Source organism: Achroia grisella, unplaced genomic scaffold (genome assembly GCF_030625045.1).
Source record: "Achroia grisella isolate CSIRO2021 unplaced genomic scaffold, CSIRO_AGI_Agris_v1 utg900, whole genome shotgun sequence".
In the NCBI taxonomy this organism is placed as follows: domain Eukaryota; kingdom Metazoa; phylum Arthropoda; class Insecta; order Lepidoptera; family Pyralidae; genus Achroia; species Achroia grisella.
In genome coordinates this window covers 5,106,178-5,131,297 of record NW_026713059.1, presented here as the reverse complement: position 1 = coordinate 5,131,297, position 25,120 = coordinate 5,106,178, and the positions used below count along the sequence as shown (strand labels likewise).

The 25,120-nt window shown below is 31.6% G+C and overlaps 1 protein-coding gene across 1 annotated transcript in view; it reads right to left on the bottom strand.

The window, feature by feature from the left end:
- The window catches only part of LOC131853160 (uncharacterized), a 40,150-nt gene extending 18,429 nt beyond the window's left edge, over positions 1-21,721 (bottom strand). Inside the window, exons 1-3 of the mRNA XM_059203983.1 lie at positions 21,380-21,721; positions 9,881-10,103; positions 2,523-2,631 (exon numbers count right to left, since the gene is read on the bottom strand). Coding sequence (XP_059059966.1) covers positions 2,523-2,631; positions 9,881-10,103; positions 21,380-21,387 — 340 coding nt within the window. The 5' untranslated portion in view covers positions 21,388-21,721. The remainder of the gene's footprint in view (positions 1-2,522; positions 2,632-9,880; positions 10,104-21,379) is intronic.
- Positions 21,722-25,120: the final 3,399 nt, after the last annotated feature.

Genomic DNA, 25,120 nt, shown 5'->3' with positions numbered 1-25,120 from the left:
TTACCAATGCTGTACCAGAGGAACTATGGACAGGAAGAAAAATTGATGTAAGTCATTTAAAAGTTTTTGGTTGTTTGGCTTACGCTCTAAAACCCAAACAAAAGAGACAAAAACTTGATACAAAGACGGAAGCTTTGATCTTTGTTGGTTATTCCACAACAACAAAAGGATACCGACTAATCGATCCAAAGACAGGCAATGTAAAAATTGCGAGAGACGTCAAATTTTTAGAAAATATTTTTCCTGGCGATAACGTTTCTGATGAAATGAAAAGCACAGTGGTTCCTATAAATTTGGAGGAGGTTCAAAAAGAATCTGTGACAAGAACATGCCCTGAACGGAACATAAATCATGACATTAACTCTTTAGAAGCTGATTCAAGCACACTTAATGAACCTATCAACAGTGAGATTTTGGAGAGTTCAGAAGTTGAAATCGAAGCTGATCCTGTGGAACCCGAGAGGAGATACCCTCTTCGAGAACGTAGACCTGTAAATTATTACCATTGTAATGCTATTGCAGAAATTGATGGCGATCCATTAACAATAAAGCAAGCATTAGCGAGATCTGATCGTGATTTATGGCAGAAAGCAATTGATGATGAATTGCGATCACTAGAAGAAAATCAGACGTGGAAGCTAGTAGACCTTCCACCTGATAAGAAGGCTATTCAATGCAAATGGGTATTCAAAATCAAGAGAGATAGTGATGGTAAAATAAGTAAATATAAGGCTAGATTAGTTGTCAAGGGCTACACACAGGTACGTGGCATAGATTATAATGAAACCTATTCACCAGTAGTAAGAAGTTCAACTTTAAGGTTACTATTCTCATTAGCTGCTGAATACGATTGGTTTATTGATCAATGGGACGTTACTACTGCATTTCTATATGGGAAATTAAAAGAAAATATTTACATGCATCAGCCCGAGGGGGCGTTTGTTAAAGGTCAAGAATCAAAAGTATGTAAGTTGCAAAGATCACTTTATGGTCTGAAACAAGCTTCGAATGCTTGGTTTAATGAGTTAGATAGGGAAATGTTGAATTTAGGTTTCGAACAATCTAAAATAGAGCCATGTTTATATCAAAAACTGTTAGATGGTGATAAAAAGTTAATTGTTGTAATTTATGTGGACGATATTTTTGTTTTTGGTAATTGTGAAAACGAAAAACAGAAACTGAAAGAGGGGCTACTGAATAAATTTAAAATTAAAGATTTAGGTCCTGCTAGGCATATTTTAGGTATGCGGCTGAGGAGAGAAAATGGTGTCTTATATCTCAATCAAGAACAATATATAACAAATGTCTTGAACGACTTCGGGATGACTGACTGTAAACCAGTTAAAACCCCAATGGAGCTAGGTCTTAAATTAGAAAAAGCATCAAATTCGGAATGCGACTTGCCATATCAAAATTTAATAGGATGTCTTAATTATTTAGCTGTAAATACTAGACCAGACATAGCACATGTTGTTAGTTTATTATCTCAATTTAATTCCTGTTATAATGAATTACATTTCAATTGTGCTAAACGTGTTTTACGCTATTTAAAGGGGACATTGAATCATTGTCTTTCTTTTAGAAAATCGAAAAATGTTAATTTTTATGGCTATGCAGATGCGGATTGGGGTGGGTCTTATGACAGAAAATCTTTTACAGGTTTTATTTTCAAATTAGGCACAAATATTATATCGTGGGAAAGCCGAAAACAACAATGCGTATCACTCTCCTCAACCGAAGCAGAATACGTAGCTCTGTGTCAAGCCTCAAAGGAGGCTGTATATTTAAATAATATACTTAACAGTTTACTTAAGAGAAGTAGTAAGCCAGTTTTGATTTATAATGATAATCAATCTGCGCATAAAATAGCTGCAAATAAAATGAATCACAATAGGACTAAGCACATAGATATAAAATATCATTTCGTTAGAGAGGCAGTGGCTAATAATAGCATTATAATTAAATACTTACCGACCCAAAATGATAGCAGATATCTTGACGAAATGTGTATCAGGTCCGAAGTTAAAGGTAGTTGTGACTCAAATATTACAAAATTATTCTGTTAAGGGGGCGGTATAGGCCCAACAGTAATTATTAGTATTTTAACAGATTTAATTTTGGATATGTTTTTTGTTACTACTGTTCTATTGTTTACTCTTCTGTATATTGTTTTATATTATGTATGTTATTTAAATGTAGAGATGTAGAATGTCTTAAATGTAATGGATTAAGGGACCGTATTAGGCACATTGATTGAAGTAGAAAAAGTATCCATCACATTTAAAATAAGTATTGTTGCTAAGTAACAGTTTGTATGTAACGTGCAACTGCAATCGGAACGAAATAAATTATATTTACAACTGTATACGTAATCCACTGAATATCTCTATCATATACTAGTTATAAAAATAAACAATAGTTATTCTATAACTATATATAGCATTTTTGTTGTTAATTTAGTAGACGTTTCACAATACATCTATAGATGTAAAAAAAATAACAGCGCGTTATACTGTACTTACGTCTAACTTTGATCTTGAGCCGAGATTGTGATGCGAGATAATGCACCAGTTCGCCGTGCACCGCATCGTCCACGCGGTAACCATTCACGCTCACCAGCTGGTCACCGACCTGCAAAATACGTAACAGAATTTTTAATTGAGTTTAAAAGAAATACCTACTTGTCGGGAATACATTTCTTTTTCATATGTTATTTATTATTACCTTATTACATCAGCTACCTGCCACAATAGGTCTAGCCATTTCTGAGATTAGCCGGAACAAACAGATAGACAAAAATTGTAAAAAATGTTATTTTGGTGTATATACCGTATTTATATTCATATGCATGTAGTAAAAACAACGGTTATTTCAAGATTACAAACAGACACTCCAATTTTATTTATATGTATAGATTATTATCAGTCATCATAATATAATAATTTAGTCAATATTTAAAAATAATTCGAAATTAGAAGCATTGAACTCCTTTGATGAATTAGTGCTAGTTGGTAGTTTGTATTCACACATTTCATTTTCTCGTTATTCTTGTGATGAGACAGTTTTCCAAATGAGTGGTAGATTAAATAAAAAAAAATGTTGATTGTTCAAAAGTGCCTCAATGTAAGTTTATTTGAATAACTGTTTTTATATCCAAACGTATTTTATCCTAATTTTGAAGTTGAATCATCGAAGTGATGTCCTGATGTAGGAACCAAGATGGGCTAAGTCATTCTCTTTTTTTATTCGTCTTTAGTGCTCACTGTATACCATAAATACTGGTGAACTGGTAATCCAGCCTGCAGAATACATATATAATTAAAAAATATAATCACAAAAAAAGTAAAAGGTCAAATGATATTAATATTTATAATATTAATTTCCGCCATTTAAAGGTAAAGGAATGGATCATAAGTAGCATTTAATAGAATAATTTTATTTTACTATTCTCCACACTTTCTGACTACCAAATTTATTTATAGTGCAAATGAACTCTTAGAGCATTAATACTTAATATACAACGCAGTAGGTAATAGTAAAAATAGGTAGTAGGTAGTAATAAAAATTTTAGGAAATTGGTAAATAATTATAATTTTTGATACTTGTACAAAGCTAACCGACGTAGTTATCAACGTAACGTAATAGTAAAAATAAAACAATAAATTAAAATTAATTGAATTGACGTCTTACATAAATATGTAAGACGTCAATAAATTTTAATTTCCTCATGAAATTCAATAAACATTGTGGGACCGATGGCAACTCTATCAAAATTAAAAAAAACATGCAAATAAGTTCAGAATTGAGGAAGATATTGCTTAGTGAACTACTGAAGAAGATTATAAAATCCTTAGATAAAAAAAATACGTATATTTCTAGAGTAAGTGGAACTAATAATGTACAGTAAAGATATTCTGTTGATGTTGCATCATAGTGCTACACCGCTCCCTCCCTCCTGTCTCTGGCGCAATAGCTCACCACAAATACCATAAGGCCTTCTGCTACATGGGAGTTATTATTCATTGTGAGCATCTTTCATAGTAATCCAATCGTTATCTTTAAGGTTATCATTAATCGCAATTGTTCAATTTTTATTAAGGCCATTATACTAAGTTCATAAGGATAGCACTTATATATACCTACATATGTATGTATCTATCTATTGACAGAATGTACTTGTTTAATCTGTTTTAGTTAAACCTAAGTAAATCATTTCTTAAGATATAGTGATTTGCATATACGTATAAAATAATACAATCTTTACAATTAAATTAAGATATTACTTCATCTATTAATTATAATTAACTCTGTAATTATATAGTACAATATTTCAAAGTTAAATCAAATTAAATATTAACCTATTATCCCTTATACAATATCCTAAATATGTATTTAACTGACAGAGAATGTTAAAATAAATTTAACACAAACTACATTCTAAATTGTATACCTAATGCTGATTAGGTACTACAGTGTGCAAATTATAAAATTCATTATCAGATTTGACTAATATCAAAAAGGATCTGAGGCCAGAGAGCCTGTTTTTGCGACAAGGTAATTTATAAATTTAGATTATTTTAGAAATTTAAAAGCCATGCTCTATGGTTTATAAATAGGCATTTACAGATACATTATAACCCTATCAAAATTTGTTGGAAACCCTGGCCTACTTTCATTAGTTGTCCGCTACTGGCAATTTGAGGTTTACTTTAAAGGAATCCACCCACAAATAGGTAGGTACAATTAAGTAATATTATTTCTATAGATCTCTCTGTTTCACTCCAATAACCACGTTTTACGAAACTATAGATAGGTACTTGAAATTTATGGTGGTTAACGTACATGATTGTATAAACAATCGATAGATAGATATCGAAATGAGTAATAGCATAACTATGACATCACGACTACGTACTAGTAGGTACATCATATGCATGCATAATGTAGTGACGAAGGCATTTACTTTCTTTACGTCTGTTTCGGTTCCAGTGGCTTGGACCACAGAGAAGCCGGACAGCGTTGCCTCGTGCCCCACATACCTAGCGAGCAACTTTCGATCTGACTTTCGTTCCAAGTTGTCTTTTTACGAGTATTGGAGAATGCCAGACTCCAAGACGCCCAGACGAACCCTACAAGACATTCGGTTTCGAAGAAATATCTGTACCTATGACACCTCAAAATAAATACCTTAATCAAATGCGTATGTTAAATGCTCATTTTTAAAATTACGAAACAGTGTTTATATGTATGTAAAATCAAATGAAGCCTAGTTCCCAGCTAAGTTTGATCTTGGAGCTCAAAGATATAAGTAAGTAAAATAATTATTATTTCTTAGAAAGGTCTAATTGGATAAAGAAGCAGCTATGCAGAGAATAAATAAATCTATTATTCAGGTTAAGATCAGGTGTCTAAAAAAAATATTGTAGATTATTATCATGTAGGTACTAAAAGTATAGTTAGAAATGTTAACAATATATTGGCTCTATAGATTAGTACGATAATATTGTACTATAACGACAATAAAATAGGTAAATATAATGCGAGATCATAACCCGCTCTATTTCCGGTTATAGCTACATGTTTATAATGGGGTCGATCACCTCGGAAAATTACTCTAATTAATTATGAAATAAATAAATCCACAATAATAAATCGTAAAAAGAAATAATTTTAGTATAAAATAAATGTACCGTACTCATAAGATAGTATAGACAAGTGTTGAAAAAGTTCCTAACTTTTAATAAAAAATTGTCCTCAACTGGATAAATTAGTTTTGAGAAAAGAAATAAAATCCGACAAGTGTTTTACCTCATTACTATAAAATAGTTGATGAAGTTTCTCGAACATTTTATTTCAAGAACATGAAAATTTATAATTGAGCAGGTAGAGAGTATAAACTTTTATATAACTTCTTTGCTATGATTTTGCAAACCATACAATATTTTAATTTATCTTAAAAAAATAATAGTACAGCTTCTCTTTCAGCGAGCTTAGTATGTGTACTTACGTCACTATCAATACCATCAATAAGACTCGCAATAAATAAAAGTTTAATCGTAAAACACATAGGTATCGACTTCTACATATCATTGAATTGCAAGTGAATTTGTTATTAATAAAAGCGTATAGGTATTGTCTACAATACAATTCGGTAACAGTTGAGTATACATTGAGCCGTATGTATACATATTTGATAGAGAATGACTCACTGTAACTCCATTATTTTTTCATTGCTCTTTTGTTATCACTCTATGAAAGATTGTTGTAACTACGAAATACACAAAGAAAAGTTGTACAATAAGAAAAAAATTAATTACTTTTGATGTAGTCTGCAACAATTCAAGGTATCAGGTTCGGATTATCAGTGAGTGAATACAGTGAATACAGGTTTAATATCTCATAATTCAGGTGTAATATGTAAGGGTACTTCATACCTACATATAAAAAATTACCTAATTGTTTTGGCTTGGATTTACGAATTTTTTACGGTTATTTGTTTCTATTTTGTTTCATGTATTTTTTATATGGTAAACGTCCCTCTACTTTCTCTCAATAGGATCAACATTAATTTGATATGTTACCACTTACCATATATTTTGTATTACAATTTAAATATCTTGTGATGACACACATTGAACACACTTAATTTAAAATTTTACAACTCTCGCATTCTGAATAATCTACTATTTTATATGAGAGATAACGTGCTATTTTTTATTGATTATTTTTCTTTAATAGTGTGGTTTGGTAAGGTTAGTTAGTTTAGTGTAAATTCATACACTGATTTTCTTCTATCAGATCACTTTAAATTCTTGAAATAGGTATGTAGATATTTAGTAAACTACATAGTTATAATATAGCATTATAACTTCATACCAATATTATAAATGCAATAATATATAACATAAAGTAACTAATATTCTATCACGAGGGTGCATATTGGCTATCTTTTATTTTAAATAAGCACTTCAGGTACTCAGTAAAGTCTCGGATTCAAAGTCACCGGTTACATCTATTATAGAACTAGTTCAATTCATTGGTATTTTTTTGCATTTAACATATATTGTTATCTATTGTAATCCAGACGGTTCTCTGTCATCTTTCAATCATGTAGGCCTGATTCTACTCTGCAGCAAATCACAATTCATATAGGGCTATGGCTTTAGCCCTATCATGGTTGGTACAAACAACGTTGCCTGGCGACTAAAACTAGAGTGAATATATTAAACAATTTCTATTTTATCAAATGTTACACAAGACGCAATATTTCAAATAAACACACGTGAGCGGAGAGCTGTAGAAAGTCGTCAATCGGCCAGAATGCTGTGACTCACAACTCACCGGACACATACGAGTCCGCCCTGTAAACACACTGTCTTGTCGTAATTATAGACATAATTACGATACTTTTACAATACCTTGGTAAAACGAAGCAATTATATACCAGCTTAGAATATATTCAACTTAAGTATATATGTTTAGGTGTTTATTACATGTATGTTTACTAATACTACTAATCTATCATTAAAGTTTCACTTCCAATTACTATTAACGTTGTACTCACTTAGGAGTATTTGTAGCAAGTTTTTGAGTAGAGTTTGATATTTTGGTAACTACTTTTTTAAGTTCTTACGATTTATCGTCGAAGTCGTTGAGTTGTTGCCGGCACCTGTCGAAATCACGACAAACAATGGTGTCCGCTCTCCGTAACTGGCCAGCATACTTGCTGCGGCGAGTTTTGCTGACTCAGTCAATGATTCTAAGAATTATATATATCCGCTATGTCGTTGACATTAAATACAGTTAAAATTTACAGTTTTTAAATTTCCCAGGATTCACTACAATAGATTCAAATCTCCATTGTATTTACTCTATAAATAACGACGGATGTGTACGAAAATTTTCGTAACTTCTTTGTTAAGGAAGTAATTGTGCGAAAATCTGTTCTGTGTGCTTCTACAATGTAATATGGCCCTACATGTGATTTTATCTTAAAATATATTCAGTTATAATGAGGGGTATATAATAACGCAAAATGTTTTAAGTCTGTATAAGCATGACTAGACAAAAAAAATAGAATCTTATTAGAATAGGTGTATTCTACAATTGTACCATACTTCTTAAGTACTCGTACTAGCTTGCGTATGTTTTCTCGACATATAATCTAACTTAATGCCAATTTTCATTAAAATCCGTTTAGCCCATTAATTGTGAAGAAGCAATAAACATACAGACGCGCACTATTGTATTTATTAATTTAGTATGTATAACTAGAAATTATCATTTTTTCCAAAATAAGTGTAATTTGTATTAACTGTGGGCAATGTAAATTGTTAATAATTGAGATTTCCTGGAAACCAAAGATTGTATGTAATTGTAAATAATTAATAAATAAAAAAAACGTTATAAACTATAATTATCTGTGGTAATATTGTAGGTACTTTAAAACTTTAGCTGATGGCGGGAAGTTGCTGATTCGTAACTGTCAGCACGTAATAGGTAATAATGTATTTGACCTAGTTGATTTAAGCAACAATGTGATCAACATCAGCGCCACTTGAAACTTGAATGTGATTGAAATTAAAGCGAAGGAAACCATACAGTTACGTAAGTTGTCTAACACATCTTGCGACAATATTCAGTCTCGGATGTAGACGATTGTATTTAAGCAACAAACAGGCCAGTAAGTTAATTGTTACTTGACAAAGAGACGTAGGAATAATTGTTCGCACGCGCTCAACAACGGTGTATGTAAGTAAGACGTAACGTCAATTAAATAGATACACAAACAGCAATTCCCTTATAATCAGATAAAAGGACGTATAATGGTATAAAAAGAAACAAAACAATGTAATAATGCTACTTCTCCAATGAGAGTGTAAAAAGAACGAGAATTCTTATGACTATTTATGTAGACATACCTATTTTTTAGCTGCGTACTTAATCGACTCAACATTGTCTTTTAATTCGTACCTGTGTCGTAACAAAATATACCTACTCATATAATCTTCAACGCAAGGAATACAAAAGTAAATCCATTTACTCAAAGTTCAGATAAAAGAATATTACACATCCGCGGAAATGACTTAATCATATTTAAACAAATTAAAATAAATGTGTAGATGTTACTTTATTTTAAACATATTTTAAAAGTGTTTGACATGCTATTAGCGAAGGTACAAATTGATTTAAAATACAAATTTTTACCAACGCGGTCCATACCAATATTTCCCTGATTGTATGAAATATTTACTCCTAAAATAATGAACTTCGTACTTCACACGATTTAAAAGTACACGTTTTACCAGACCGTAATGCTTCTCTTTGTTAGCTTGGTCATTTCTAAGGCTTCATTGCCCTTTTCACTTTATTTGCTGTTATTCATTTCAGTTCAAAGGCTATTTAGTACAAACATATCTATTATAGTATAAAATTATCCGGTAATCATTCGTAACTCTTGTTGCATGAATATAATATATATCGACATTTTAAAGAAATACTCGCTGTAGTAGACTAGAAATAATCATTATTCAAGTAAACTTAATACAACTTACTACTTTTAAATACTTAGTCATATTTTTTTATTCAACCACTCATTCGGAACGTACATCCATCATAAGAAATTCAAAATCTACCTACACTTTGTACAATTAGATAATTATGTAACTTTTACAATAAGAAAATATGAAAGTAACCACACTGCATTTCACGATATAAAAAATGTGGAGATTCTAATCCATCATATTTTCCAATTGAGAAGCGATTTTCGTTTGTAATTCTTTATTTTCTGAATGTCAATAGTAAAAATTGTTTAAATGATATCTTCTATCAATCGATAACCTAGTTATTATTAAGGAATTAATATGATTTAGTAACGAACCTTCAATCCTTGTAGATGTGCTTCTGAATTGAATTCAACCTTCGAAATGAAGAAACCCGATGAATATTCTCGTCCTCCTCGCAGTGAGAAGCCAAATGCCGGTGCAGCCCGGCGAGGGCGTAGTAACCGCACTACACGAATGCGGCGCTCTGCTGAAGGCAGACACGCAGCACGCCCTGAGCCTGAGGTTGTTGATGCTGTCGACGTTGCGTACATCGTAACACTGAAATTAAATTATATTAAAACAATAGTAATTAAAATAAAAAATTATACGAGCTTTAAATAATTTGCTTCGCGACTTTGATGGGCGCCAAATAAAGACTGGGGGACTGCCGATATGAACTCTAGCAGTAAATAGAAATCACTACTGAGGTTATGGGTATTGTAAATTTCGTCATCATTTACTAGTCTCAATAAAATGTATTATATTATTATGAAATGTATTTATAATTAACTAGCTGCACAGCTTCTTCTGTGTCACATTTTACTCGGTTTGTAACATTTATATTGAAGATGTGTTTAGTATATATAGTCTATATTCTTCCTAAATAAATGAGCCATCAACAATAAATTTTCAAAATCGGATTGAAGAGTAGTATGGAAGGTTACTCCGAATATTCAAACTCGCAAAGTTTACCATTTTATAATATTGCCTAGTTAAGAAGCTATATTATCTATAAATATAAATAAAGTCTGTTTGTAATATTGAAATAACCGTTTTACTACATTCATATGAATATAAATACGGTACATACACCAAAATAACATTTTTTACTATTTTTGTCTGTCTATCTGTTCCGGCTAATCTCTGAAATGGCTGGACCGATTTTGACGGGAGTTTTTAGGTAGCTGATGTAATAAGGAGTAACTTACGCTACTTTTATTTTAGAAAAAATATTTTATTTAAAAAAAATAATGTTAAATTCCACGCGGACTAAACACGGGAACAGCTAGTACATTATAAAAACGTTGGTTTGTTTAAGATTCAACTCACAATTTAGGGCGCGACATAATAACAAACGATCACTGTAAGAATTCCCCTTGACATTAACACATCATAAGTCAGTCGTGTCAATTCCACTGTGGTTCTAGTAAGGTCACAACCACAATTATAAACGCAGGCTTTGGACTATCAAAAGTGGCCGTATAGGCACTGTTGAACTCTAAGATTTTTATCATTGAATCTATTATTTACTATTAACTAGCTAACTAAACCGTCCCGACTTCGCAGGAGTATTGTATATTGTATAATATAGTATTGAAGCGAAATTGTTTTATACAGTGAAAAGATATCTCCTCTTTTAAAAAAAATCTTTGAAAACTATTTGTAAACAACATTTTTTTGGTTATTGTTCTGAATCGGAACATCGTTTATTACTTCTCTGTACTATTTGTAGCAATTTTAATGTGTTAAATAAACTTATGAGGCATACCTATTTAATTTTTACTGTTACTTATATATATTTTATAAATAAATCATAACTATAAATATACGTATCTTGAAAGAATCAAACCTCCTAGCACCAAAAGTAAGTGCGCTTAACCACCGAGGATGTTAAATAAAATATTAATTCCTTAATTTCACAGATTTATCTTCATATCGAAATCATTGTGGTTTGTATGCACTAGTATAGGTACTAGTATTTGTAAGCAGTGTAGTTTTGATTTCGTTGGAAACAAATAAATGCAAAAGACACGAGGTCGCGGGTCGAGGGACGAGAGCTAGAGTGCAGCCTCCTCAAGACGATGGTGCAACGACCCCTGTGCGCCTGCGCAGCTTCGCAACAGCAATACTTAAAGCCTGGCATTCACGATGCATCCATACGGACGGACGTCTTTCATCCAAGATCACAACATATAAGTCATTTCCAAGATTACAACAAATTGTTAATTATGCTAAAAAGATAATTTTTATCAGGTAGGATTACTCAAAGTTCCTAGACACCTGTGAAAGCCCTCCCGCGACTATATACAACATTATTGTTGCGCTTCGTTGGGATACTTTAGAATATTTAGTGAGTAGGAGTTTTTAGTGTTACAATACCCGTTCGCCTTCAGGCAAACGTTATTTCCTCCAAGTAAAAAATAAGTTACTCGAAGTTGGTGCACTTGACCGGAAATTACGATAATCCGAATGCATTTCTCTCTATTTAAATATTTTTATATTAAATAAAAATTGTACAATCTAAGTCTCGATATATCAGTATCATTGGTTATCGATCAGCTTAGTGATCTACTTAGAGAACTATTTAGATGTATCGTCAATCCTTAACGTCAATTTGAATTTCTTGATACTCTTTACATTGTTGAAGCGAGATTTACAATGTACTCTACATTGTGACACGAGTGATTGTTATATACCTGTGACTTCTGCATTATTTATGTACCTAATATAAAAATCGTTTTTAGACAGAATATTAGTAAATATCATAAATGCAAAAGTTACGGTAGCTATGTTTTCTTATTCTTTGTATTTCATTTATTGATATTCTATATAATAATATGTATAAATAAAATTGTTAGAATTTGAAAGTGGCGATATGTAACAACAGATACCTACTCTATCTTTTGTATGTATGTACAATTTGTTAAAAAATCTTTAATTATTTACCATCTGATTTAGTTGGTAAATAATTTTATGTAACTAATAATAATAATCTCAGGACAATTCGCACAGCGCCATCTAGACCCAAGTGAAGCTAGCTAAAGCTTGTGTTATGAGTACTAGATAACTGATACAAATACATAGATTTTTTTTCGTAAATACATACATAATATACATAGAAAACACCCAAACCGATACAAAGAACCATACTCATGAATACAAATGTTTGTGCCGTGCGAGGAATCAAACCCGCGACCATCGGAAGTACAGCGGTTTGCTAGACCGCTAGACCACCGAAGTCGTCAGTAACTATATAGATATGTATTAAATATTTATATCATGCGAAAATCTAACCCATAACCAGTATGTTAAACAGATGCCATGATATTTAATTTTATTTATTTGAAAAAATAATGACTCCTTATATTTCAACAAAAGAATAATCGACTGCACGGCTACCTCTTTCTCACCCATTATTAGCCATATATAGCCGCAAATTATTATAGTACCAATTGCAATATAACAGAGAAATTATAGGGTACAGAAGTATAACATCTCAGTCCTCCGGTATAAGATACTAAGGGCTTTACATAATAACGTGAGAGCCGTGGCGCTCCTCATTTATATACGCTACGGTTCCCACTTACCACCTACTAGATGAACAGCTTGTTAGTTATTCAAAGTGCATAATAAACAAACTAATATTACATTTTTCTGTGTTGTTTACTAAAGTACTATGACCACTTTCTAGCCCCATCATAAGGTGAGCTCAATGTCGCAATAATATTGCAATGTCATCCAAATTACTGCATCATCTCCGCCTAATGCTTAAAAATGTGCACTTTATAAGTTAAGAACCGGAAAGAAAAACGTAATGATCTATAAATAAGCTCATATTAATAATATGCTTTAATTTGTACTCATAGATTTATTGCCTCCTAATATGTAGATACCTAGTTCTATTACATGTATGTAACTATTATGTATACTTTATAATTTCAAATGTTCACAAGTGGTGTCGTGTCCTACAATGTTGGTTTTTCTACATTATAATTGTACACCTTTTTAAAATTAGAGAAGGCTCCTCAAATAAACTTATTATATATTAACAATGTAATGAAAGTGAAAGTTTCTATTAGAGACGAACGTACCTACTACTCGTATTATCTACCACAAAATATTTTATACGTAGTTACAGCATACGGAACTTGGTTGCAGCGACTATAAATTTATACATTCGAATAATTTGATTATTGTTAACTTGTCATTCAGACATCACTGTGTTGTCATTGAATAAACTCAACTATTTTGCAAGATTTCATTAATTTATTCATAGTTTTGTCGCTTAATAAATATATTGATCAAGTCTATATATATATGTATATATTACACATGTTCTGAAGCAATGAATTAGCTAAAAACTCTATCTATTGCTACAGAACTCGTCGTTACTGAATCTATTTTTAATTGTCCGACCATTTTCTTCAACTTTCTATTTAATCTTATGAAAGTAAACTGTATAATTATTAGGGTGTATGTTTGTTCTATTAGCGTCAGGAAAAATATACGTTAATTGCGACTATGTACCTGCTTATTATAAACCACAGGGTCCACAACCAACTTACTCTCACAACATCCGCACAACACAACAAAATGGTATAATGAACAGGCATTATGACATATTTAAGTGCAAAATCGACCATAATTACTATATGTTTTATGTTTACATACCTATTACTTACCTTCCTTTAACAACCTACATTTTCCAAACAGGCGAGTAAGCCGTCTATTCTGTTATATATGCTACTTATACGCTTACGCTTATATGTTGTTGTTTATTAATTTGAAATCGTCAAATAAAGCTTACGTGCATGCAAAAAAGCATAACAATATTTACAGAAAAAGTGCTCTAGTAGTAATAGATAAATTATGTAACGCTAACTAACATTGTGAAGCACCCATTTTTATGGTTAGTAAAATATAATTTTTGATAGCAGATGTTAAATTGCAATTGATTGTATAGCACATACACATATGTTTATTTTTTATATAACCAAAGACTCAGATCAAAATGTATATGTATTGAGAGCAATAATCAAACCCGCAACCTTCGGACATAAGAACCGTTAGACTACCATACCATTCTTCTCGGACGGATGGATGGATCTTGGCTGATCCTAATAATGTGGGCCTAATCTAAAGGTCCTGTTCACTTACGATAATATCCAAAACGGCCAGTGCCGACGATACCGTTCCATTGACGCATTGGTTACTACGCCCTGTCCTCTTTGTAAATATGACTATCAAACGACGTAGTTGGCACGGGCAGTCCGGACTGAACATAATAATGTGAACCCAGGTTAAGTGCTATGCGGGCGCCGGGCGCCGCAGGTGGCGATTTGACGGGGGCGCTCGACCGTGAATCCCCCGCCGCCGCACTCCACAAATGTTCCTCGTTTTTCTAACAGTCTAGTTGAGAGCAATGGCCTTGTATAAGTTGCGGACCAAAATTACTAAAACACCTTCTTTTACAGAATAGCTTTAACCCTAAAGGTTAGAAAACATTTAAAAACCTGTTTTACTATTCCGTATACTTGACTTAAAAAATACTTTTCTACTTTTTAATGAATTCAAATATTCACAGACAAATTTAAAGATCTACACATAATGTCATAATTATAATATATAATAAAATCACTGTCTGTAAATCTATTTTCTCTTTAACCACCCATATACGCGTGGAAATTGACTTTATTTTCTAAAATAAAAGTAGCCTATGTTACTCCTTATTACATCAGCTGCCTGTCAAAAAAAGTCTCGTCAAAAGCGGTCCAGCCATTTCAGAGATTAGCCGGAATAAACAGACAGACAGGCAAAAATTGTAAAAAGTTATTTTGGTGTATATACCGTATTTTTATTCATATGCATGTAGTAAAAACCGGTTATTTCTATATGACCAACAGACACTCCAATTTTATTTATATGTTTAGACTAAATAAATGACAGAAGAAAAATAACTTTACATACTACTACAATTCAGAACAATATCTTTATGTTTTAAATTCATGATAACCACGCTCATGGGTTATAACAGTAAATGGTATACGTCGCCTTAGACATACCTAACCATAGATATTTTTTTTTTCTCCATATTCGTCCATCTCCTTTTCAGTGATGGAATAGGCAAAGATCCTTAGACCGTACAGCCTAGTCTATGTTTATACTTCTTCATATTTGAACAAGTGATGAGGCCAAAAGCCAATTCTTATGTATGTTTATTTATTATGTTTTCATTCGTGTTCAAAATTTAAGTCTTATCCATAGTCCATATCCTTGTATCAATTATTTAAAGTTTTATCGATATAGAGGTAACGTATAAATATATAGGTATATATATGTTTCAAAATTAGTTAGCATGTCTTGGATGTCGTTGCAGCACCAAGATGTGATGCTTCTTGATTTAATAGATACTCTGACTTACTATAAAGGCTGAATCTCATCAATATACCTACGTCAGTTATGTATGACATTGACACCGGTAATGCGTTAAATAACCAAACCCGGCGTAAGTAGCTTTTAGCTAATAAAAAGGATAAACCAGAATTGGTTCTGCTTACATATATATTTTTAACTAAAGATAAACAACAGTTCTTGATAGAAACTATGAACAATATTTATTTACCATTGAACGAAGATATACATATGTATATTATTCCACCAAAAAAGCAAACTATACATTGAGACAACAAAATATACGATCATCAGATTTACACTTGAATAAAACCTATCCATGTAAATCTTAACATGTTCTGAGATGGTTTGAAAAAAATTTAAACTCCTTAGATAGAGATAGTACCTATACAGATTATAACAAAAGTTGACCGATACTTATTCCTATCAAGATTCTTTTTATTTATGCATATTTATCATTTACGCATGTATGTCCTTTATATGTGATTGTTTCTCTTTCAACTTAAACGGAATATTTGATGGATCAATATTGCTAGGATACAGTACAATAACTTTTACATAGTGAAGGGGAGGTTTATTTTCGAGGGGATTCCTAATTTCCGGCTATACCGGGGAAACCTTTGCGTCAATGCGGGGGATCAGGTTACAAAATTGGTCGAATTCACTATATTCCCGCATGCAATACCAAACAACAAAGTATATACCTACCTAATTTTTTACAGTACCATGTGTATATTTTTTTTTTCTTCGTTCTTTTTTTTGACTCATCAACTATTTAAAAAACGAATTTTATACTTATACCCTTCGTTACTTAACGGGAATTCGGAAATAATCTGTATCAAATTTTTCCTCGTCTATACTTTACTATTAGCATAATGTAACTATTACTCATATATCTTAATTGAAAATAAAAATTATACTGTATGTTTTAATTGTTTTAAACACATAAATCAGTATTGTTCTCTTCCTTTATTCTCCTAGTCACCAAGATATTTAACTAATATTATAGAGAAACGAAGCTAAGTTATTGTGCGTGTAGGAATGTCGTAAAAGAGTGACCAGCGGACAAACCGGCTGGCTGCGACGATCCTCGCCAATTAACCGCCTCCGACCTCTGGGCCGCATACCGTATTCTTGTCAGAAACTATGCATGTACTAGGTATCTATAGGCTGCATTGCATGCCCTACTATATTTATAAGCGACCTAAAGTATAAGAACCTATTGCATGTTGAAAATCTGTGATATTGATATTTTATAGTAAGTTTGATTAAAATATGTAATTTTATCATGTACCAAAGTATAGCCTGAACTGACTGAATATTTTTTTACAATTAAATTATTAGAATTAAAGAATTTATTTAAACTAAAACCAAAGTTATGACAATAACATGTTAAACGTAAACAACTACATTAGTTTACAAAAACTGTGTTGCAGTTATTTACGCCCATCTCCAGAGCATTGTATACAATTTAAATAAAAACAAATGAAAATTTATGATTATTACTCCTTAAGAACATTTAGAGAAAGACATAGTAGGTATATAAAATAAAACAAATGAAATTTAAATATATCAAAAAGTATTGTTTAGATGTATACGACTGCTACTGCTAACTTTATCACGTACGAGGGTTAATATCTGTCGAATACTATTAAAGTATTTTGTTGTTTTAATAAAAAATTAATAAATGTTTCAATAATTATTTGATAGTACTTCTACTTTATCAAGAATATTATTTTCAATTAGCACTTTCTATGAATACAACAAAAGATGTTTACATCGTATACAGTGTCCAATGAACAATATTAAAAAGCGTTGAGTTTGAGTTGAGACATCTTAAGAAACGGTGGGATTTAAACAAAATAGAAACTGTCGACTTTTGTAATAATAGTACCCACAGCAGGTGATGGGAAAGATTCGAAACAAAGTGCACACTGCCCTGCCACTGTACCAACTTGCGCAACTAGGCACCTACCTACATTATATAGATATACTTACACTTGCAGGGTAACTTAATGTTATACATAGCTATAAATGTATGAAACCAAAAGACTTACGGGTTTCATTGACGTATACCTAATAAAATCTTATTTGTTATTAGCGAATCCTTATTAGTCTTGAGCCACCCCCTTCGCCCATAGTGAACATTATATAAGGAATTTTTAAAATCTATTATTCAATTCGTCATCTCTGTCACAGTCTTTATCAATTTAGTACTTTGTCTTTAGTTTATTCCACTTCATTCTTTTTAGTTAGACATCATTAGCAGCTCCCAGATGAAAAAAGTAGTCGCAACACCTATATATCTGTTAACAGTAACACTGAAAACATGACGTTATGTGGCGCAGGCAGACAGCAGAAATAGGCAAAATAGAGGCACGACGACGGCTGTGTACGAAGTGTAATTTGCAATAGGTAAAGGACTATCCATAATAAAATATTCTATACCAATTCAGAACCACTACATAGATGAAAACCGTTCCTGGATATTGTTGTTCCTTCAAGGATATTACGGTATCATCCCGTCAACAAGTGACAAGTAACTTTCTTGTGATATGATGTGAAGATAGAAAGTTACTTACAAATATAGACCAGGGCGTAAGAAATCATTTAAAAAAGCTGATGATTCCATGAATGGATGGAAAGTGAGCTGAGGAACGACATTGGTAGTTTCTGTTCACACGCTTCCATATACAAGCGACGAGATTTATTTTCTAACTGTTTCTAAATCTCTACAAATGTTTACTAGTTACGGTATTTGTTTAAAGGTAGCTACAATATTTATTACTTACAGTTGCATTTAGTAAAGAAAAGACAATAATGTCAAGTGCATTGTACAATCAACTGCACACATTTACCTACAACAGATAATGTAGTAACATAGATAACATAATATGGTTGTAATAAATCTTTACATAATGTAGTAATTTATTCCTCAAACTAAAATCGATTTAAAGACCTAGAACGAAAGAACCCAGTAATTGTATATTTATATGATTCCATTCAAACGATGCTAGCCACCACCTAACAAACCTCCGTCGACATGGTACACTTTAATTAATAACCAATAATATCAAAATAAGATTCCAATCTGAAAACAAAAATGATTGTTCTTACTCAGGTACTATAAAGTAAATATGTATGAAGAGATGCCTTTAACGGATCGTCAGTATTTAAATTTCGGTAATGACCAACATTCTAAATCCTTTAAAAATATAAATTTATATTATACGTACCTACCTATATAGTAAATGTAAACCGGAAATAGCTACCGTTTAATATCCAACTCGATGAAATAGGATTGAGTGACAGGATGCAAGACTGGTTCCTCTTTTACAAAACGAGATAAACTACATCTGTTAGCATTTTGCAGACGAGGATGTAACTTTGAAATTAAGTATCTAGTTAAGAAAATGGGAATATGTTATTTTAGTGGACTGAGTAAGTCGATGTTATTTTTGTATTAATATTCTCTATCGATACCGTGGAATTAAAATAATAATAATTTTTGTATGGGGAAGGGAGTCCTAATATAAAGAAGTCCTATGTAACGTCCATATGATATGAAATGCTGGTGGCTCAGGGCTGTTCAGCAGTACATAAATGTTAATAAAGGTTGTCTAGTTTGTAAATATATAGATATATATAATAGATACACACTATTGAAAAGTCTTAACGGATCTTGATTACTTTTATATTGCCTCAGTTTGCGTTTACAATTTTGGTTTCGTAACAACCAAAACCCAACTTGAGTAACTTTGTTTACATGTACATGTTTACATATTTCGTTTTAGTAACTGATTCTTTATATATATATATATATATATATATATTTATATATATATATATATATATATATATATAAATATATATATATATATATATATATTTGCTCTTTTTACAACACATACAATATGCAGAACGCAAATATAGACATAAATGACCTGGCTGGTCTAGCGGTTTAGCACACCGATTTAATTCTAAAAGTCGCGATTTCGACTCCTCGTAGGACCCCCCCGATCGATCCCCCGTACCCCCTCCAATCGAGCCCCTATCCAATCAGTATCCGTCAGGAGTTGGCCTTCAGCCGCTCCATAAGTCCTTCCGCGGGTTAGGAGTGCCTTCTGCACTCGCCCCTTAACGTCCGGTAAAGCTGTAAAGGCCATCTGCGGCCAACAGCATTACATTACTCCGAAAAAAAATCCTTGTAGGCACAATATATGTGTTCTTAAGTTCTTGTTTGTATTGATCTGGATATTTTCTATTTATATTATGAATAATATTTACAAAAGAAATGCATATAAGTAAATCTAACACTAAGCAGAGTTGAGACTTGTGTTATGGATTAGACATCCAGACAGACACGCTCTGCTTACCTTGGGACTAGATGGCCCTATATGAATTGTCCAAGTATAATATTATACTGAAGCAAATTCAACAATTTAGACAGAACATATAGACAGAACATCATTGTTAACATTCTTATTCATTTCCGCCACATATAAGGAGTATGAAATTTGTCGAGATAAAGACATCTGACTAGAGATAAATATTTAAACTACTTATAATATATAACTAAAGAAATTTGAGATGTTTGCTGCCGATCACTCATTGATAATATTGTAGACAGTGATGACATATTTATCAAATTTTATATGATTGGTAGATTGATACATGACCTCTTCACATGCCATTAGCTTAATACGCAATAAAAACAAATTTTAAAGCCATTTCCTTTCAAATATGGAGTATATTTGAAAGGAAATGGCTTTAAAATTTGTTTTTTACCTTTTATATATACTCTTTATTGCATTTATTGTATAGTAATATTTATGTTCCTGCCTGAAACATTTTAACCACCATTAAAAATAACCTTTCCATATTATTGTTTCTAACCTTACAAAGAGTTTTGACAATTTCAATTTAGATTCCTAAGGTGTAATAATATGTACGTACTTATGTGTGTGTGTCAATCAGAAACTTCATAAAAATCTTTTATCGTCGCATACTTCTTTATAGTGCATCCTACGAATGAGTGTTCTTGTTTTCTCAAGATATTTTTGTTGTCAGCTGATTTATCTCACAATGATACCCCATATGAGATTATACTATGACCATTAATGTATTAAAATTATACATCATTAATTAATAATAATACTACTATCTAAATCTGCGTGATGCATACGCTCCAGAAATCAATTTAAAAGTAAAGCTTTTTGTCTTAGGTATTCCCCCTATGACTTTTCATGAGAAACATTAAAATCTATAAATTCAACAGTTTCGCTATTCAGTTTAAATTGAATTTCATTAATGTACAATGGATCAGAATAGGAACTTTCAACCATCAAGTTTGTAGACAAATATTTGAAAAACAAAGAAAATAAATAGCCCAAAAAGATAAATAAACAGGTAATATTACCTACCTTTTCATTTCACCGTAATAATTAAAATTCCAGCGGAACAGTTATTTCACTTCTAACTATAGAACAACGAATCATTATACAATATTGACTGTAAATCAACGTTCCATTTCACTTATTGCTTATTTAAGAATCCATGTTCTTTTCAACTGCTTCACTGTTTCACAAAATACCAATGCGCTGTTGATACCGATGATTTTACTGTTTAAAAATTAAAATTCACGGTTGGCCTGTGTTGTGGAGGCGATGTCATAGCACGGGCTGACGATTACCGGTTGAAACTAAAATCAGCGGTGTTTACCGAGTCGAGACAACGGCTTGTAGCAAGCGTGCGCTCCACACAGAGACACGACACGAATGGTGAAATAAAAGCAGCAAAAGAAAGTTCAACGATATCCACAGTGATAAAAAGCCTTTGCGTTGCAATTTATTTCAATGCAAAATTCATGTTACGCAGTGTAATTGTTACAGCTAATGTGTGCCGGTTCTTTGGCTTCCCCGATGAAATGATTGATTAAGTAATTGAAAATTTCATTGGCTTTACCTATGATACATTTGATGCCTTATGTAAGTGGAGGGGATTGCTAGTAATAGGAATTATTGGACTCATATTAAATGTGTTATCATTAGGACTACCTAAATGCAGAAGTACTGCTAAACGTTCCTAATTGGTCAAAATATGTGAAGTGACCTAAATGATATTTGCATATTAAAGTCACAATTCTTAATGCTAAATAATAAATTCAGATTTAAAGAAAAAATAAAACGCATACCACATTTGAACATATTTTATTAATAGCACAACAACACTAAAACTAAAATTTTTAGCATTTATCACATCATTTACCATTCCTATGACCGTTCTCTTCCCGTTTCGTTCAGTGTTTTTTTAAATAATATTATCAAAGATATGCTGCCGTCCTTTTCTAAAATATCACCCAAAAAATACAGCCTTCTATAACAATCTAGAACATGTCATACACCTTTGGCTTCAATTATCTAATATTTACAATAAACATCTATGTAACATCGATTTTTAATCAATAATTCTCTAAAATACATCAAGTTGTAACAACAATATCTCTATTCAATTAGGCGTGTTTAATTGTCACGTAGAAATGTACGTATTTGAAATACCTAGTGTGTATATCAAATACACGTCATTCTCCATATTGCCCTGTATGGGTGCGCACAACTCCTGCCTAGCAGGTGCGTTTGTGCCGCACTATGCAGTAACTACTATTCTGACAGGCGCTCTAAACGCATTCGTCATACGCCTACGCACATAATAAGTAATTAAACGCATGCACGAATATCATCTACTACCTTCACTCATTACAATCGTATCTGTGTTACATACGGGGAACTAATGTGGAGACATACCTATAATAAATAGGTGGATTTATATTTTATTAATAAAAGTTATAATATTATAAAGTGTAAGTTCTTTTTATAAAATCATCAAGTAGAGACTAAAACATGATAGTTATCAAAATAAATTCGTCTAAAAAACAATAACAACATAATCGTTATCGTATTATTCTTCTATGCTTACTATAATTCTAGAATTTGAGTAAAATATCTAAACGACAAGTCTAATTTACTAACATGATTTGATACATTACTTAAAGCGCTCCCGTTCGGCCCGAATTGAACATATAATTCTCAATTTCACAAATCTGTGTCCACCGTTTGTCCGTAACAACCCCTTTTTGATGTCCTTTGGTATAGTTACAGATAGAAATTGAGATAAGGTAGACATCAGTAAATCTCTTTCAATATTACTGTATTAAACATCACATATTTCAACATTCCAAGCTTGTTTTCAAAACAAACTTTTTTCATACTATTTGTATAGTGATCTAAGGACCCACCTAATAGAAAATCTTAACAAAACGTCCCTTATATAAACATCATAGACATCACAGGATATACTGCTACGCCCATAATACTTCACGCATTACCAGTATATATTTTTTTAAATAAAAATAAATAAACTAGCTGATGACCGCCACCTTGGACATCATAGAAAACTCTGTGATAACTCTTTATGTGGCCAATAATTTAACTTTCATAGATGCAATTAATACGATAATAGCAACACTAGGCTGAGGAGAGTGCCTTAAATTACCTACTTTCAAATTGTACATACCTAGTCATCTAAATTGAAGTTACTTAACATATTTTATAGTGCAATAAAATTCATAAATACATAAAGCTCCTACTAAAGGATTATATTCATATTATATTTGTTAAATCTTTTTTATAGCATGATCCTAGACATGTCAAAATTATACTCTATTCGGTAGTTACACAACTTAAAGTAAGTATAAAAATATTCTTACTTAACAATCTTAACCAATATAAAATATATATTTATTATAAGTTAACATTAAGCAATTTGCAAGCATAATTCAACAGTTAGATAAATATTAAAGGTTTGTTTAAAGGGTCATTAAAATTGAGACGGCCTACTGAAATGAGAACCCTCAGCGACCATTTTTGTAAAGAAGCTTTTCTAAGATATCGCACAAAATGTTATTGCGCAGGTCTACGTTACAGTAACTATGAAATTCAATATTTTTTTCTAAAAAACATGGCAATATTCGAAACCGAAACGGTTAACCTGTATTTTTTGTGAAAAAAAAATATAATAGAAAATTTTCGAATTTTAATCCAACAAAAACATAAACTAAGCGTAATATAGTACTAATAATTACATATTTCAATTCATTGCGGACAATTTCAGATTACTAGGTTTACGATTTGCCACCTCAAAAATTCTGTGACCACATCAAAAATTTCAGCAATACAAATATTAAAAAATACTGCTTAAAAAATGAAGTTATACAAAATTAAATTAAAATATTTTAAATAGAAAAAAATTTAGTCAGCACGGTACCGTTTCAAAAAACCCAGACATAATCAATATTATACAGGTAAGAATACGATCGACATTTATGGCATAATACAAACAGATATACGAGTACAATTAAAATCTTACATATAGAACAGGCAGTAGAATGGCAAGCCCCGGTCTTTTTTATTATAAATAAGTGTTTGATCAATTTGATATCTGAACACTTTTAAGGTCTCAATCTAGACAGAAATAAGTACGGTCCTATAAGGTGCGGAGTAGTGGTAAGTCATTATTTTAATATGGATTTTTAAGGATGAATCAAAATATTCCAATCTTTATTTGATAATAGCTTTTAGATGCAAATATATATTATATATAAAATAATAAAATACGATAGTGTATAATTTAAGCATAAAGTGTAAATAAGACTAGCTAATAGGAAAATTTGTAAAACTCGTTGGGTTGATGGTTTGAACGTAGTTGAAGAACAAGATTTATCCGGAAAAAGTAGCTTACGTTTTTGAGCGATATTGACAGGTTCCCTACGTAGGTATCAGAAATTATATAATTTTTGTGCATATCTCAGACGGAATTAATTTGTAGCTGGACGTGTAACTACTTGCATTAATATTATTCGTAGTATAATTCTAAAACTATAAAAGCCTATGTAGCTGCATTTTGTAAATATTGTTGTTCTTGTTATATTTATATTTGACAATTATTATAATAATAACTAGATGCATAAATAAGTAGGTACCTAAACTACCTAAGCACTCTATGGAGTCTTTTATATTGTTGTTGTTTTTATACGTACGAGTAAGTACAAGGACACAGTGGTTACTATTGGTAGGTAATATTGCCACGATACCGTGTAAAATGTGCAC